Source organism: Copidosoma floridanum, unplaced genomic scaffold (genome assembly GCF_036245765.1).
Source record: "Copidosoma floridanum isolate Cflo_tuat_1 unplaced genomic scaffold, Cflo_Japanese_pri ptg000030l, whole genome shotgun sequence".
NCBI classification, from domain to species: domain Eukaryota; kingdom Metazoa; phylum Arthropoda; class Insecta; order Hymenoptera; family Encyrtidae; genus Copidosoma; species Copidosoma floridanum.
The window spans coordinates 5,505,979-5,523,614 of NW_028321907.1; the positions used below are offsets into that span (position 1 = coordinate 5,505,979).

A 17,636-nucleotide genomic window follows, 5' to 3' on the forward strand; every position below is an offset into this window, starting at 1 on the left:
GAACTGAACTCGAAAGTACAATAGCCGAGCTCGGGGCGTAAAACACTGTAGCGCGGAACTTTGATTTTCCGCTTTCCGACTCGGAGCGGCCCCAGCATTGCTTTACACGCCGAAAGAAAAATAAGCAAATAAGGGAGTCAAACAAAAAAAAAAAAAAAAACAGCTATAGGATCGAGGAAGAAAAAATAAATTCCAAAAAAGCTCACGGCTCCCGGTTTTGCAAATCGACTTCACTTTTAAGAACTCAGCTCGTCTTCTTTTGTTGTCCGCGAGTTGAAAAGTTTTCCCTTTGCGATCAACGGTACCTACAAATTTTGAGAAACATCACGAGTTACCCATCTCCGTGTCGATCGAATAAAAATTCACAAGCTCCTTACCGCGGATGGAACTTTCGTAATTAAAAAGTTTAAGAACTGTTTTTTCTTGCTGTACGCGAGTTTTTTGTTTTTTTTTTTCTCGAGCCATTGTTGCCATTGTTATTGTTAATTAAATCTTTGCTTTAAAGCGCCCCAAGCACGAAAACAAGACCCGCAAACAAGATCTTTATCCAATTAAAAACATAAATTTTCAAAGCTCAAAAGTTACTAATTAGCTTACCCTATAAACCTTCAAGAGTATACACACCGTGCGATCCCAAAACATCTGAACTACGCGTCCATTTACAATAAGCCTTTCAGGCTAATGAATACCCTCCGGTACCATTTAATCAAAGAGAACTGGCCCCGTAGCAAATGACACGCAGCATAATTACACAAGTAGCCTCGTATATCCGAGCGCTGCACACCACCCATGTATACTACAGATTCACCAGAGTAACTTATCCTTTGGAGGGTCTGGAGAAAATCCGCCTGCCGGGGGTGTCCGCCGCGCCGAAGGAGGAGACGGGCGGTCAACTGGACAGGGCAGCTTTGGAGGCGGCCCTCGATGCGTTGGCGAGACTTGCGTCCAAACAGCAACAGCAGCCGAAGAAATGCTGCGACGCCTCGACCCTCGCGAAATTCGACGTGGACGAGGGTGACGCTTGTGGCGGAGGAGCGGGAGACGATGACGAGCGCGAGTGTCACTGCGACAAAAATCGCGGGGCTGGGACGAGGGAGTGCCAGTGCTGATGGGTACTTTTCAACAACCCGATCGCTGTTCATGGGGTAAACCATGAAATTAATAAGTTTACTTTTTTTTTTTAGGATATGCTTAATTGTTTGTCCTTGGTAAGCGAGAGTCTTAATTAAATGGTATATTGTAATCGATGCAGACCGAGAAAAAAGTGTGAATATAATCTAATGGAGCTAAAGTAGTTACTCCCCCTTTCGTCGAGTATGTTAATAAACTCATTTGAAAGTGTACAAAAAAAAAAAAGAGGTGGCGGGTGAATCAAAAAAACCACTTCACCTCCGAGGGCCTGCATAATTTCAACAAAATCTTCGACGTACACAACCATCCCTTGAAAAAGCGCTGGTGAATTTTTAAAAGCGTTTCGCTCTCGCCTTTCCGCGGCTGCTAAATTGAAAAGTCGGCGAGTAGAGCGCTGCTGCCGAATGAGAATCGAGGGATTCCCTCGGAGCGAGGCACTTTTGCTGTCCCTTCTTTTTTTGTTTTTTTTTTTTTTTCTTTTCCAACGGGCCAAGAGCGCGTCTACTTGTTTATTATTCATTAAGAGAGCTCCGTGCAACATACTCTCCACGAAATTTATATACACACTCTTTGGCCACGAGTGCATCAAGTATCTCGTACACCCATTAAAATAATACTGTGCACAAGTACTCGCATAATAAATACTTGTAGACACTACGGAGTGAGGATTCATGTTACGTAAAATAAACAAAATATACACGTCGCGTTTATTAATTTAAATCATTACGCGATACAGTTATTTCTGTAGCAGCACTTGCAAACGTAGATGTTTATTTTGTTTAATTATTTTTTATTTGCATAGAGCAAACAATTTTTGTTTACGTTTTATCCTTTCAGTGCTGTTGACAGCTGTTTGGTGATGCCTTTAATCCTGATGATACCGATACATCTTGAATGCGAAAAAAGAAAAAAAAAATTGGAAGATTCAACTATTACTCCGGTCACCAAAGCGCGTGTGCAGGAAAATACCGACACTCCGTATTATAGGCTCCCCAAATAGCAGACCCGGAAGGTCTTGAACGGAGAGTACGGTCCCTCCCCTCCGCGTCGTTGGGCCATTATCCAACGTGTGTTTCCGAATCCCCTCGCTAAAACTCGACCCTCCCTCCCACACACCCCCTTTTGATCGTCGATCAATCGAGTCGCACGCCCCTGCGAAACGACTGCTACTACCTCCGTAACTGCTCGGTAATTTCCACCCGTCTGACTCAACTCCCTCCTCCTCGCCGCCACCTGACCTATACGCGCGCACACACTGCAGAGACACCAAACCTCCTTGCACATGGCCATCCCTTGTTGCTGCTCGGCTATACTATATACATATACCAGGGAGGACTATTTTCATTCGTCTTCTTCTGCTTCCATCGCTCTTGAATGCTAGAACTTTTGTCCTTTCTCCTCTTCTTCTCCTTTTTCCCCCGAGCAGCGAGGAGTTTCGGACTTGCATTATTTCAGAGCGCAGCAGCTTCCGGGCGATCGATCTCTTCCGAACGAGTGGGGATGAATTGGAAATTATTTAAGACGTCTCGGGGATCTCTGCACTTTTTTCGGATAAATTATTCGCGAATTGATCCCGGTGAATTATTGCCGGTTCGTTTTTTCACGGGAAAAACAGAAAAAAAAAAGAGCTTTTGTTTGTGACACCGTATACACTTACTTCTATGATGGTACGTTTTTTATGACCATCCACACCTTTCGAGGCTAAGTTTTTCCTTTGTTTATTCATCCACACGAGCACCAGAGCTGGAGTTGGAGTGTTTTTATCAAACTATATACAACTTTACACTCGCTGGTCCGATGTATTTAATTGCGTTCGGGTAAGGCTGAATCGATACAACACGCGAAACGACAAAATGGTAGAATTAAAATTGTTACAAAAATAATTCAAAAGTATATTTTAAAAGTTTTATAACTCAGGTCTAAATTTTACGGGGACTGTAACACACTATCAAGCATTTAAGCGTTCTTCTTTCAATGGCTAGTTTTTAGAGCACATGAACGATTCGAGCTGACGAGGAATTGAAAAATGCGTGAAAATTAAATAACACCCCCCTTCCTGTCTTACTTACTACATACAAAAGTTAATTTTAAGGGAAGAACACGTGGTGGACGATATTCCCTCTAACATCGATTCAGCGCAGGAACAGCCGATGGCGCATACATACAAAATCGATACACCCAAATCCTTCCTGCAGCGACACTCGTTTGATTTTTTACCGACCGTCTCCTCTCGTTTATTTTTCGTCCTCTACTCCCCTGTCTTTTTTTTTTGTCGCAGCAGCAGTCTACTCCAGCCGAACATTACGCCCCACCACGCGCCCTCCTCTCCTGATCTCCTCTTTTTGTGACTTTTAACCCGCTCTTTCGTACTTGCTTTTTTTCACAAATTTTTTCCCTCTCCGCGTTAAAAATTTTCCGCCCAAATGCTTCCTCTCTCTTGGCTGTATACATATATAAAAATGCACTTCCCCCACCCACGGTGAATATTTACTTTCCAATGAATATCACGCATCATAGAAAAAAAAGAGGCTTTCCCAAGCAATATGCAAATGTATTCCGTTCGGTTGTTTACTCGTTTTGGTTCAACGAACTCACCGGCTCGACCATACACGTACGGCTGAATTTTCGTTTTTGCGTCGAAAATTTCACCGCAGATTCGACACAACACCACCTTTTGGTTAGCCATTGTTTTGCCTCTGAACAATAATAATGGTAATAATATCCCGCAACTCGTTTACAAAAAACACAAGAGTTTCGCCGCAATTTCTCCACAGAGTATACCCATCTTTCGAAAGCAAACCTTTCAAATTCCAAACACAATTCGCTTTTGCAACGAAAAATTTCTCTTTTCATCGTGGCAAACAAAAATTTAAAATAAAAAAAAAATTACAAGGGATTGCATCCATCCATCCATCCTCTCGAGTTACTTTCTCTCTCGTCTCTGTCCACCTTTCCTCCCGCAGCGGTGCCCAGCTAATTTTCTCTCAAGCCCTTCTGCAACCTCCTCCTCCTCCTGGATTCCCAAAACACATTTACTCCCTCGCGCATTCCTAGGAGTCCTTTCCCCCTGCACAAGGGACACCCAAGTATATATATATATATATATATATATATATATATATATATATATATACGTAAAGGGTGGATGACTGAGTGTGTTGGTGGGTGGGTGGGTATAGAAAGGGTTCGCAAATTACAGTAGTGACCAGCAGACTGTACTGTACTATATGTATATGTGTAGCTATAGCGAGTGCAATTCCATGGGCACCTCCTCCTCCTCCTCCTCGGGCAAGATGTCCGGGCGTCGTATAGTGGACGAGAGAACAAGAGAGAGAGAGAGAGAGAGAGAGAGAGAGAGTCAACGGTCGCGAGAAGCCGTTAATTATCGAATGAAGCTGGTAAGGGGAGAAGGTCGATGGGGACCGGATCTCTCGAGGCGTTGTATATACTGACGTATAGGTAATCGAATTAAGCAATCGACGCTTGGATTTGTATAAATGAAGCCTCCGATGCTTATAGTGCTCTCGGGCTAAGAAGGTATTGTGTCCGTCTTATCGTACGTTTGATCGAAAAGAAATTGAGTAAAGGAAGGTAAAAGTGGAAGAAGTAAGCAATCGGGGTATAATTGGTCTTAAGGGTCGCGGCGCGCCGATGAGAATTGCACCTATACGAAGCCAAGGGTGGAAAAAAAAGTAGGGGGAAAGGGAGGGTTGGGACATAGCCTTAATTCCTAAGTGGCGTTATACTTACTCGGCGAGGCTGCGAAATTGGATTTATCCTCCCTTTTGCCCTTTTACTTTAATTCTCTTTATCTTTTCCCTTTGCGCGGTGCCTCCTCCTGCTCTCGGAACACTTTAGTCGAGCCAGCCAATTGGTGGGAATTACGGAACGTAAGGTCCTTGCCACTGATTCTTTGTAGGATACGGACGGAAATCTTTGCTGGAAAATAAAAAAATTAACTTTTATTATTTTTGTGAATCAGTTAGAAACTGCGAAATTTGGTCTACGGTACCTACACACTTTCATTGTAATCTGAGCCCCTTTTATGTAATGTGTGTAAAATCAATACCCATGTATGATTCATACCATAAATTGACATTAAATCAAATGGGGACTTTTGACGTACATCAAACATCATAAAATATCATATACGTATTTTGCCCTTTTTACAGCTTAAAATGCAAAAAGTTGTTCAATAATTGTTAATTTAGATGACGATAATACTTAAATTAGTAATTACAGAGTCTCGAATCATAAATAATAAAATTTTAATTGACTTGAAGTAATCCTTGAACAATATCAATTGCAACCATTTACTAGTAGTGTCAAATCAATATTTTTCATAGCTCACATGGTAGAAATCAACTGTTCAACAAGTCTCATAAAACCTTTCGAAAAAATCTCCCATAGTTATCCGTACACAAAACGAATGAATCGCCAACTTATACAACATACCCGTGCAGAGCGCTAGAATACAATCGCACGACGTTGTTACGCAACGCGAAATAACTTTCTCATTTGAGACTCGCTTGCGAGAGACGTTATATTAATTGAATGGCTTTATCGCTCGCCCCTCTCTCGTTGTCCCGGAAACCACGTACGAGTCGTATAAATTATCAACGCCACCTCTCCGTAAATCGTCATCAATACACCAAGCGGCAAAAGTAGCTTTCTTCTTACATACATACCAAAGAGACGTCATGATGCTGTAACGAAGGTCGCACTCGGAAATTATTCATTGCTCCGAGTTAATTATTTCGGCATATGTGTTTTTAGGCGGCTTTTAAACGCCTTGCCCGTGGACGCGTAACATCGCACATCGGTGGCTTCATTTCAATTGAAACTGCGTTTGTTCATCATTGCCTCTGTCGAAAGCGACTTTGATTAGTTAATTATGGTTCGTATAGCATCGAGTTGAGTGTTTATCGTACGTAATTGTAATCGCGCTGATTGGCGTGTAGTATTTAGATAATGAACATTGGTTTCATCCGTACCACTATCGATGTTTCATCGCTTCCAAAGAGTGGCTATACTGTACGCTAAACTATAGGCATTTGATCAAGAATCATTCGCTCACAAATCACGAATAGTTTGAGCTACAAACTACACGCAAAAACACCCCCCCGTATACAATAACCGATTGCACAATACTCTTCACACGAGAGCCTATCATCATTCTATTTGGCAGATTTAAAAAAAAAACATTCATACGTGGGTATTTTGTTTATTTTTAATCGTACGAACAAAAAAACTAACAAGGATAAAAAGTTTGAAGTTTGGGAGTACCTTTTATTGAAAAAACTAAAAAAAAACATGTCCAATATTTTCCAACAATCTACCTGACGAACCTTATCCCAGAGAGAGAGAGAGAGAGAGCAGGAAAGAGCAGCATCATGTGGCCTTTGTTTTCTTTTGATTTTAGCCTGGCGTGTGCACGATTGGGAAACAAACGCTAAAAAAAAGTCAAAGAAAAAAAAAAAAAAAAAAAAAAAAAAAATCCGCGAGGCGAGCTTGTCGTAGCAATACCAAAAAAACGCGAGTTTGACAGAGATAATACACACTGAGACACTTGGCGGGGAAAGCTCGCACGGATGTCAAGGACGAGATGACGAATCGAAACGAGCAGCAGAGACAGCAGGAGCTGCGCTCGATCCACAACCGGGACAGCTCGTTCGTCAAGTTCTTCAACACGAGTCCGCACGACGTCGAGATATACTGGATCGATTACAATGGCAAGCCGGTGTTCTACCAGACCCTCGGCCACCAGGACTACATAGACATCAACACCTTCGTCACCCATCCGTGGATCTTTGTCGAGAAGGAGACCAAAGATAGGTAATAATTCGTACCTCGGTCTATTTAATTATATAAAAAAACATACAGCTCACGCGTATGCTTCCTACCCGCAGATACTTGGCGAACGGCAGCAGTGTCTACTTTCCGAGGTCGTGGCGAGAGAATTACCGAGGCAGGCCCTTGAACGTGTCGGAGCTGCCGGCGCGGGTGGAGCGCGTGGTGGTCCGGATCTCGCTGCCGATGCACACGCTGCGCGACATTTGCCTCAGAGTCATAAAGCGGCGCATAAGGGACGACCGGAGCGTCTACGATCTCGAGTTGCCGCGTACACTACAATTCGAGCTGTACTACCTGCGGCCGCGGAAAACCGGACTCACTCGCAGACAGATGCAGGAGATGCTCGACGAGGCTCGGGGGACCGGGAGCGCAAACGGGGAGGAGGGTAGGAACAATTAGTCAGGTTTTTTTTTTTTTTTTTTTTTTTTTCATGTGCGGGTACACGTAGAGTATAACTATACGCGGTGAAGAGATCGAGGGTCTCTTAATTTTTTTTTTTTTTTTTTTTTTTATCATCTCCAACAGGACCACGTGGTATTTCGTGGCGCCTTTTTTAGTTTTCGTTCACTTTTCCCTCGTGCGATTATTCGTCGTAATGTAATACTCCTTTGTTTTGGGAGTTGTGAAAGCGGCCCAGTTGTTTTTACTCGATAAAAAAAATGTGTGTACAAGTCCAAAGAATGCAAACGGCTGCATTCGCGTAAAAAGCGTGAAATTATTGTCTCTGGCATATATGCCTTTTTAATGAAAAATCTAAACTTCCAGCTGCACTGTCATTGTTTGTTTATCGAAGTATAAAAAATAACAATTAATTGTGCAATAATTCTTTTGCCTTCATGTTTTATTTTAAAAATCAATAATCGATACTGCTGCACGTCTCGATTTTCATTGTCGACAGCCAGTTTTTATGGAAGATTAACTATGATGCACTAATGACATGATCATTGTCGAAACGTCAAAAGACGAGATATGAATATTACAAACGTTGAACGATTATATCTTTTATTGACTTTGAATATTTTTAAAACAACACTTTTGCACGAAAGTAATTTAAATGACAAAATTCATTAATGTATTTTTATATCGAATATAATGAAGAGAAACAAAAGAGTATTCGATAATGGGATACCTCTTCAATTCAGTAACATGTTTGTTTTTTTATAATATCAAATTACGATTTTACATTTTAATAAAAAAAAAAAATAAAAAAAACAAAATAAAATATTGCCAATTAAGTACTTGTCATGAAACAAGAAACGAGCGATATGTACAAGATGTTGTTCAATGAAAGGGTTTTAAAAAAAAACCAATAGCCTGTACTCTGCAAGATTAGCCAACTCCAAGGGAACAAAAGCGCAAACGTTTAATTGCACATAGCAAAGAAAAAAAAAAAAATGCGCTAAGCGTCTTGGTAATCCAAAGGTTGACAACGCCATACCAAGTGGTTATTTTTAACGAACTCGCAACGGGGGCCTTTTACGGCACGCGTTCCAAGGCTATGCAATTTCAAGCGAGAAAAGTCTCTCTCTAGCTATTATAGTTGTAACATCATAAGCGGCGTTAAAAATTGAAAGAAGAAAAAAAAAAAAAAAAAAAAATGTACTCCCACGCATTGTAAAGTGGACAACCTCTAGAGAATTCCACTCGAGGATGAAAATAAAAGAAGTTTTGATAAACAAACGAAAAGAAAAAAAATAGAAAAAAAGTGCAACAAGCTTTCTCCTTTGCCTTCCTCTTCCTCGAACCAACACACACACACACACACACACACACACAAAGCGAAGTAAAAATAAAACAAGCACACCGAGGAACGGCCTCGCGTGCCTCGACTGCCCAAACTTCCCCCAAAGTGTATACGGAGAGCCTTTTCGACTTTGCCAGTCGTCGCGCTCTCCAAACAACTTTACGGAAAGCGCGGGCCTTTTCTTCTTCCTCCCCCTCGTACTCTTGTATACACACGAGGGTCTCGTCGGATTTGCCAGCCGTCGCTCGCATACTTCCAACCCTACAGGCACTTTCTAGCCCCCTCCCCGTGAAGTTTCTTACCGAGTTTTACACGCTAAATCAATGCTCGCCGCGATCTTTTACCGCGCCAAAGTCCTTTTATTTCTCCACGCGTGTCCTCGTTAGCCGAATCGATCAAAAAATCAACCGCCATCACGTAAATGCGCGTTCATCCATCACGGTACGTGCAAAGTTTACCCCTCGAAAATCCGTTGCGACGCACGTCACACAACGGCTCGTCCGTTGCATACGCCAGACGCGCGGGGGATGGAAAAAAAAAAAGAGAGAGATCATCCTTATCGCGGGCGTGGCGCGTTCCGGCGCTAACTATCTCTCTCTCTCTCTCAACCGTGGATCCGCAAAGTTGCGACACCGTTACCCATAATGGCCCGCTATCTCTGAATTATTATCGCAGGCTGACGCCGCCTAGCTGCCTATACATGCATCACGGGACAAAACGAGAGAGGCCCTGCCCCCCCGATGTGTACACAGCTTGACTGTGATGCAGGTGCAGCATATACCATAGCCGTTGCCTCTTTTGTGCGCGATCGGGCGTTTCGCGCAATAAAGGGAGCAAAGTTTGACGGGTGCTTTGAGTTGGTTTGAATGTATACACTTTGCGATCAAATGAACTCATTTAGATAGAGGGGGGGGGGGGGACTTTTGCAGCATGAGACTGGATGATGAGCAACGATTGTATTACGTGGATTTTAATGACGCGGACTTGCGTGATGGGATATCAATTCGATTGAAATGGCTTTTACGTTAACAAAATTGGTGAGTGTTATAATTATGATAATATAATCCTCACGGCGTACGTGGCTTTATTCTGTTTTTCCTTCTTTTGAATCGTACCTCAACAATCATACGCTACTCGTTTTGGTCTCAAAATGTACAATTTGGTTCTCTTTGAAACGACACGTTTACCTATGTTATATTGCGAAATGCTGCATCATCCCACTCAATTAATCGACTCTGTACTCAATAAACTTTGGTAAAAACCTGGTCTAACGTGTCGTAAAACGCTGCAACTATCAACCTACACCACTACGGATGATCAGGATCGCGCAAGAGCCACCAGACCTCGAAAAGTTTTCCAAACACACAGCGCGCTTGCGAAGAGAGAAGAAAGTGCTCGTACATCATAATACGCGGTATATACGCGAGACACGTTGCCGTGCCCCATAAGTGTAGGCAGAGGCATTAAGGTAGTTATATCAACTCGATCTCCTTCGTGATTGCCCCCAACGCGAATCACGCAGTTTGCCATCGTGCAATTTTAGTTTTCGAGCCAAAGAGGGGAAAGGATGCCAATGTAGGTAGGTTCTGCCGAGAATTCGCGCGTCGTGGCATTGTTACGGCTGTCCCTGGATTAGCGCGTGGGAGCTCGAGGAGGAGGAAGATTCCCGGGAGTGCCGGCTCGGGGAGGCGTTTGCGTGTCCCATTGTGGCAAAGGATTTTCAGCTAGTCGCGACGAGGGTGCGGGGAATTGACGAAAGGGGGCGGAGGAATTTAATTTACAGGTTTTCGCCCTCTAAAGTGGAATTAGCAAGTTTTGGGGGATGAAGGGGAGAACCGAGGGGATTCCTTGTTATCGAATTCCGATTGTACGGTATACCTTGGCGAATGTATCTACTTTAATAGATTATTTTGATTGTCCCCGAAAAGTCGCTCAAACTTATAATAATTAACGCGAAGCCTCGTTCTCGCGATTCCCCGTTTCGGTGGGCAAAAAAGCTTGTCTACTCTGGAAGGGCCCCTCGTGGTGGAAAGCTCCGCGGACAAGTTGGTTCCGATACCCGTGGAGCTCTGGCTCTTTTTTAATTAGACCCTTTGGACGAGTCTTTCTCTGAATAATAGAAGGAGCCGGACACGCGCTTCCGTGGAAAAAAGACGGGGACGACGACGCGAAAGATCCGGGGAGGGAGGAAAAGTTTTGCACCCTCGTACTGAGAGTCGTGGAAAATTAATGACCGAACGTATGGGGGAGAAAACTTTGTCAAGCTTCCTCTTGTGAGGCCGGTGGTAATTGAAGGAGCCTTCGTTTTGCGCCCAGTTTTTTTTTGCTCCTCCTGCATGGAAATGCTCGGTTTTTCCGGGTTCCTTGTCCCCGACTTTTTGTCCGAGTCTCGAGAGCTTTTCAAAAAGGCAAAAAGGAAAAAGTTGTCCCGGAAGAACGGCGGTCGCGAGGGTGGGGGCGCGGAATTTCGAGCATTGTAAAAGTTTTCCCGCCGCTTGTACACTTCCCCTTTACCGAGTTTTTCCGAATCATTTTCACGGATATTAAATTCTCGTGCCACGAAGCGATGCGTCATCATTGGAGCTCGGTTTTTTTTTTACTTTACAAAAAACCCTTCGAACCAACTTTTGGTTAAAACATTCTCGGAGCCCTTACAGTCATGTTCGCGCGATTCCCTTGTGCAAAGCGACATAAACGTTAATTTTGAGATTAAAAATTGACATGCACGTATAAAACGACGGTAAATGTGAATCTTTTTTTTTTTTTCACTTCCAAAATGGCACACCTTGCAATAAAATTGAGCTCGACTGCGACAACAACGGCACCGAGCGCCGTAAAGTGACGGTACGCGCAATAAAACAGGTGCCTTAAAAGCACGTCGACGCGCATTAGGTATCCCCATGATAGGTGAGTAGGTCTTACACGCCCGTGATTCTTTCGAGCATCTCTCGCACACATACTCTACAACATAACTATACGTTACGTAACACGAATATGCTTTGTACGTGGATGCGGGAATAAATGTGCACACCTCACAAGGGAGAGGTAATCAGTCATTCGCAGCGTATAGGTGAAAGTAATACGAAAATCACCGTTGACGTAAAAACGCGTAACATATGGGCTTATAGTATATGTAATACCGTCAATTTAAACATTACCAATTGAATGTACCCCCCTAAAAACTTGCAGCTCGTATGCCTATATAGAGACATGCATCGGCAATGTGATTTGCAAGGAAAAGCCGAAGCTTCCAAAGTTTACCGTGGATTCGCCAACCTTACGTAAAACTCACACAAATCGTACACATACGTACGAACAATCGCCCCTTCTTTTTTTTCCACATATATATACATATATACATTACACACTGGTGGTGCACAAGAGAAGAGAGGTCGTTCCTCGCGACCTTTGTCCTTTCTCTTTTTCTTTTTTTTTTTTTTTTTCTTTATCGCACACTCTTGGGTCGTCACACCACGGCATCGGAGACCTGTAAGTATACACACAGCAAGCTTGTATAATATACGTACATAGATGGGGGGGGGGGGGTGGCAATGAAGAGTAATGCTCTAAAGTGCCTCTCTTCAGAGCTGGCATTTAGGTGCAGGTATAGATACATTCAACTGCATCAGAGCTATACACGTATAATATATACATGGGACACAGTCTAGCCTTTTATTTCCCATACAACGTACAGTTTTATTTCGTCCCATTACGTGGAGGTATCTATGTATTTTGTCTGCGTTTTCGCGATCCCGACTTACTTGGTGTTCTCCCGAGCGAGGATTTTGCAGTGTGCGCGCGTGTACGAGGGATCCTTTTTTTTTTTTTTTTTTAAATAATGCACACGCTTACATGTGTTTCTAGTCTGCATTCCGATGGAAGATGGATTTATTGCATTAGCCCAATGTTTTTAATCATTGAAATCCCTTGATTGATCCCCATTCGATGCAGTGTAACCTGATCGATGTGTATATATATATATATATATCAGCAGCTATACACCGGAGCAAAAATACCCCTCCGTGGCACTAATCCGAGTACATCCAATACCCGCAGTGCGCCTTGAATTTTTCAAACCTCTCCCGTTTCCCCTCTTTTTCTTAATTAAATCACACCCTCCGATCCCATATCGATTCTAACTTCTTTTTTTTTTTTTTTTCCCTTTTCCATCGGAGGAACATCGATACTGTGCCCTATACCTTTCCAAGGCACTGCACTGCTGACTCTGTCCTTCTCTCCCTCCTCCTATTTTCCTTCGCAGTACATACCGATTCGCCACACGTTGGCGCCTTTCACAACACACGCAACGTTTAGCTAATTTTTTGTTGTTTTTTTTTTTTTTCTCCATCATCTGTACACGTGTGCACACCAGCTACCGCACACAAGGGCCTCTATACTTTCGTTTTGTGAAAGTCCGCGCGCTCACGCGGGATAAAATATATATATGTATATTCTGTCGATTAATCCCACAGCCCGCGATATCCATCGGCGATTGTGCAAATCCGCACAGTCTACCCTGCGTACGTGATTCTTCGGGTTGCATCTTTCGGCTAATTACGCGCAGTTTTTGTTTGATATTGTTCCGTGTGTACGCATGGGGGTCTTGCACGGCGTATATTACATATTATATATCTATACGCGTTCATCGATTGGCAATAAAATTCTGGTATGCGTGTATAGAGATGAGAACGAAGCGCTGCTCGCTTCGCGTAGGGAAAGTTTTTCGTCGCTGTTCAAACTTTCGACGTTGCCTTTCTGATCGGATGCGATCTCAAGATAATTAGTACGGGAGTATACTTATATTGTTCGAGAAATTTTCTTTTTCAAATATCCCGTGCCGCGACACTTCAGCGCTGTCGAGGACTTTGCATTGAAATTCGGAAATGAAAAGCTCTCGTGCGAGCACGTGGTATCTCACCTATAGATATACCTAGCTTTCAAGCTTTCAAAGTGAATTTTTCTCCATTAGGAAGAAAGTCAAGAGGACGGGGGGTACGTGGCATTTCTGTGGATCGCGAGTTTTTCGGATATAGGCTAGAACTACCGGCTTCTCAGTGATGAAGGAGCAAGGACGCGTGGTTTCTCTCGGTTGGCACGAAAAGGAATGAAGAAGTGGATATCCACGGGATTGATTGATGCATCGACTGCGCCGGTGGATGCGGGATCCTCCGATGATCAAAAGGCCGGCCTCTTCATGAGGGTCCATATACTCTCATTCGGATGCTCTTGAAAGCTTTCGAGGAGTCTCTTGAGTAAAAAGGTGTCTTGAAGTTTGGGATCCAGGTTGGGATATGGTTTTTGTTGCTCGATGTTGTAGCTGTTTTTTGGAAATCTGCAGATACGATGCCTCTACGTTTGCGTTGCGTATAAAATTTACTCAATTAACAACGACGCTTTCGGTGACATATTGAATTCATCCAACCCCTGTTTTGTGTTACGTTGCAAAAAAGTACCAACCATGAAAATAATGACTTTGAGTGAAGGAATCCAAGGACTCTCGTCAACGAAGAGAAAGAAAAAAATGGAGAAAAAGCAGGAAAAAAAAGTAACCAAGTTCCACATCCCCTCAAAAGTTGTTGAAAATCGCCCTTACCATCCCCATATACGCCCTGTCAACACAGCAAAGTCCCATACACACTCGCAGTAGGAAAAAAAAGAAAAAAAAAAAGGAAAAGCTTCCCCGTCCGTTCACCCATACTGTTTGAACTCCGTGCCTCTCTCTGTCCGTTTGCACACGGGCATCGCCCCAAAGACACGGAAATAAGTTAACAGAAAGAAGAGAGAGGAAGATTGGAGGAGCCGGTGTGTGTGTGTTCTCAAAGTTGCCCGCTTGCCGGGTATATGGGTGTATGCATGTGCATACATGTATACCTACGGCTTTTATTCCTATAGCAGCTATTTTCCAAGCGCGACGGCCGTAAAGCCGGATCTCGCGGGCCCTGAGCTTCCCCCCCCCCGGGTCCCTGCAGCCTCGGCTCTCGAGATATGCTGGCATGAATTTACACGCTGAAACGTCCTTTGCGCGTCCTCACTTGGATGCTTTGATTTTTTTTTTCACTTTACCTCATACATTACTTCAAAGCTTTTTTTTTTTTTTTTTTTTTTTTGTTTATTTATTATTAAATTCTACATTATGTAATTGGACAATGTGTGCCTCATTTTCGCACTTTTTACGAATCACAATATTGAAATGTATTTTAATACCGGAGGTACAAATAGAGTTTCTAATTAACGACGCATCAACGTCGCGGGCGAGAGGCAATCGATAACTCATTTTCCCGCAGCGAGGGCGATCCGGTGGAAACGAATTTGAAATAAATGAATCGGCCGGGGGGAGGAAAAATTACATCCGCGTCACGTCGAATCTTTTTCCCGCCTCGCGGATCGCCGGCGCATTTATTTGTTATCGACATTCAATAACCGCGGCGCCGGCGAATTGCTTTTTCGTTTAATAAAGGCGAGGAGGAAGCGTTTCGCCCCCCCCCTTTCTTTCTTTCTTTCGCTCTCTGTATATGTGTGTGTGTGTACACACGCGAGACAAAGAGGAAGAAATCGAAGGAAAATCCGCGGCGAAAGTGACGCAAGGAAGAGAGAATTGAAAAGGAAATGCAGATTCTTTCTCGCGCTCGATAACCGAGTTCAGGGGAAGAAGAAAGCAGAACGACGTAATCTCCGCAGCTCTATTGTACAAACAGGACAACATTTTATTGTTTGTACAAATGTTTGTCGATCAAAGTGTCCGCTTTGACTTTTGCTCCCAACATAGCAACACCAGCAAAATAATTTACAATAGGATATCTCATACCGATCGCCGGTCCAAAAATATGGGTTTCAGCTACCCACATGTGTTATATGAAATATTTCTACCTCGACGTAGGAACAGCACCGATGAACCACTCGGTCACAGAGCGGGATAATTAGCCCGCGTGCATATGCACACGCCTATATGGATGTATTGTATATCGTGTACATCCCGGGCGTCAATGCGTCGCCGATCGAAGCACGAAAATTCGATAGATCGGCGCCACCGCAGCTCCCCGTTTCCCCTAATGGCACCGAAGCGCCACATATTTCGAAGGTAATTAGCGCCAAGAGGACGAGGGAAGGGCAATGTATAGTGGAGTTGCCTAGGGATCAGCACAGCTCTGCTGCAACCACTTCCTATACGTATGTATATTATTACTACACACCTACGGGCAGTACGAGGCAGTAGGCGAGTCGAGTGGAACAATTAGGCTTGCATCGATACGCGGAAATAACGAGGGTGAAATTTTTCCTGGACCCTTCCATCCACGTCGCGTTTCCTTCTTCTCCTTTTTCCACGTTCAAGCGCCAATTTACAGCCCTGGCCGGCCAACTGGCTTTTCTCTGCTCTCCTTTTTTTTTTTTTTTTTTTTTTTTCGCGTATGAATATCATTATCGATTGGCACTCGCCGAGTGCTGTGATTTTTCATACGCGCCTTTGCTACTGTTGAGTAATTGAGAAACAACTTTGGTACCCAACCTATTACGTCATGGGGTTCTCGAGGAAAGAAAATTCCAATGGGGTTGATAATGGTATGTTTACAGGCAGCATGAAAAGATGGGGGTGGAGTTTGATTTTACATTACTGTTTTATCTTCGTATGGTTTTAGAGAAGTAATGTTGAATTATTTTTATCTTTGCAGCTGGCTGCGCCGAACAACGAAGCCAAAGTGCCATTCATCGTGCCATTTTACCGGTTAGTACTCGACGTTTTGTTTGACATAAATATTAAATTACAATAATTGTGTGTAAACATTATTCATGTTTGAAAAAAAAGATATATGATACAAAGAGACCCTCCGTCACTTTTCCAACGATAGAGAGGAATTTCGTACACCTGCAGTGAATCCTTGAAAAAAAGGAATCCCATCGAATCTACAAGTGCCTTTCACTGTCGCAATACACACCAAAGCCGTGCCATTCACTGACACATAGTCCGCGAGGTACGTACATATTTTCCACAACCGCTTCTTTTTCGCGAATCATTCGTCTCTTTTTCTCCTCGACGCCGCGTGGAGATCCAATTAGCGATGAGAACAACTTTACCCGCAACAACGAGCGAAAGAACAAAAGAGGAGGGAACAGAAGAACCGCGAAAAAAAGGCGAGCAAAGCCGCAAAAACCAACGAGAGGCTGTGGGGTGTATAAGGCGCGCAATCGAGTTATCCGTTGTTGGGTATATGGTGATTTTTACTTGCTCATTGTGTGTATACGTGCTACGCCTCGACTTACTTATTTCCACTGCGATCCTTTTAAAACGACTTTGTTGCGTCTATTTTTTCAATAAAAAATCGCAACCAATAATTCCGGAGCCGAGAAATTCCTACGTTCATCGTCCACTTTTTCCTTTTACCCAGAACGAATTCATCACCCCGTGGACTTTCAGAAAATCTATATTCATGAATGCAAAAAGAAGGGGGGGAAAAAAAAAACACGAAAAACCGCTAAACTAATTGAAAAGGGCCTCGCGTGCGCGAACCGAATCAAAGTGCGCTTGTGTTGTTTGTCGATGCTGCACACCTATACATGGATATGGTTAAAAAGTCGGAGCATCAGCACTGGTCCCCACGTATGTATGTACACTTCACGGGCTCCAAGAGAATTACGATCTCATGTTTATTCGACGCGCCGATTTCGCGCTCACGTTTTTCAAGCTCAGCGTCTTCCGGTATTTATGACATTAGGTACGAATTGAAATTCGAATAACCCAATAAAAGCTCTCCGTATTCAAATTGGATTATGTTTACCTGCCAAAAGTCGCCAAGCTCCGAAAATACGAAATCGACGACTAGCGTCAACTGGAAAATCTGACAAATTTTCATTTCCCCGTTCATTTACCATATTTATATTGGGATCATTGTGATTTTATGCATGTACTTGATTA

General features: G+C 43.3%; 2 protein-coding genes across 2 annotated transcripts in view; both read left to right on the top strand.

The window, feature by feature from the left end:
* The window catches only part of LOC106643382 (von Hippel-Lindau disease tumor suppressor), a 38,654-nt gene extending 30,027 nt beyond the window's left edge, over positions 1-8,627 (top strand). The window contains exons 2-3 of the mRNA XM_014358489.2: positions 6,554-6,966; positions 7,041-8,627. Of these exons, the coding sequence (XP_014213975.2) occupies positions 6,737-6,966; positions 7,041-7,383 (573 nt within the window). The 5' untranslated portion in view covers positions 6,554-6,736 and the 3' untranslated portion in view covers positions 7,384-8,627. The remainder of the gene's footprint in view (positions 1-6,553; positions 6,967-7,040) is intronic.
* The window catches only part of PH4alphaEFB (prolyl 4-hydroxylase subunit alpha-1), a 147,960-nt gene that overhangs the window by 30,017 nt on the left and 100,307 nt on the right, over positions 1-17,636 (top strand). The window contains exon 2 of the mRNA XM_014358470.2: positions 16,396-16,448. The gene's annotated coding sequence lies outside the window, so the exon portion shown is untranslated. The remainder of the gene's footprint in view (positions 1-16,395; positions 16,449-17,636) is intronic.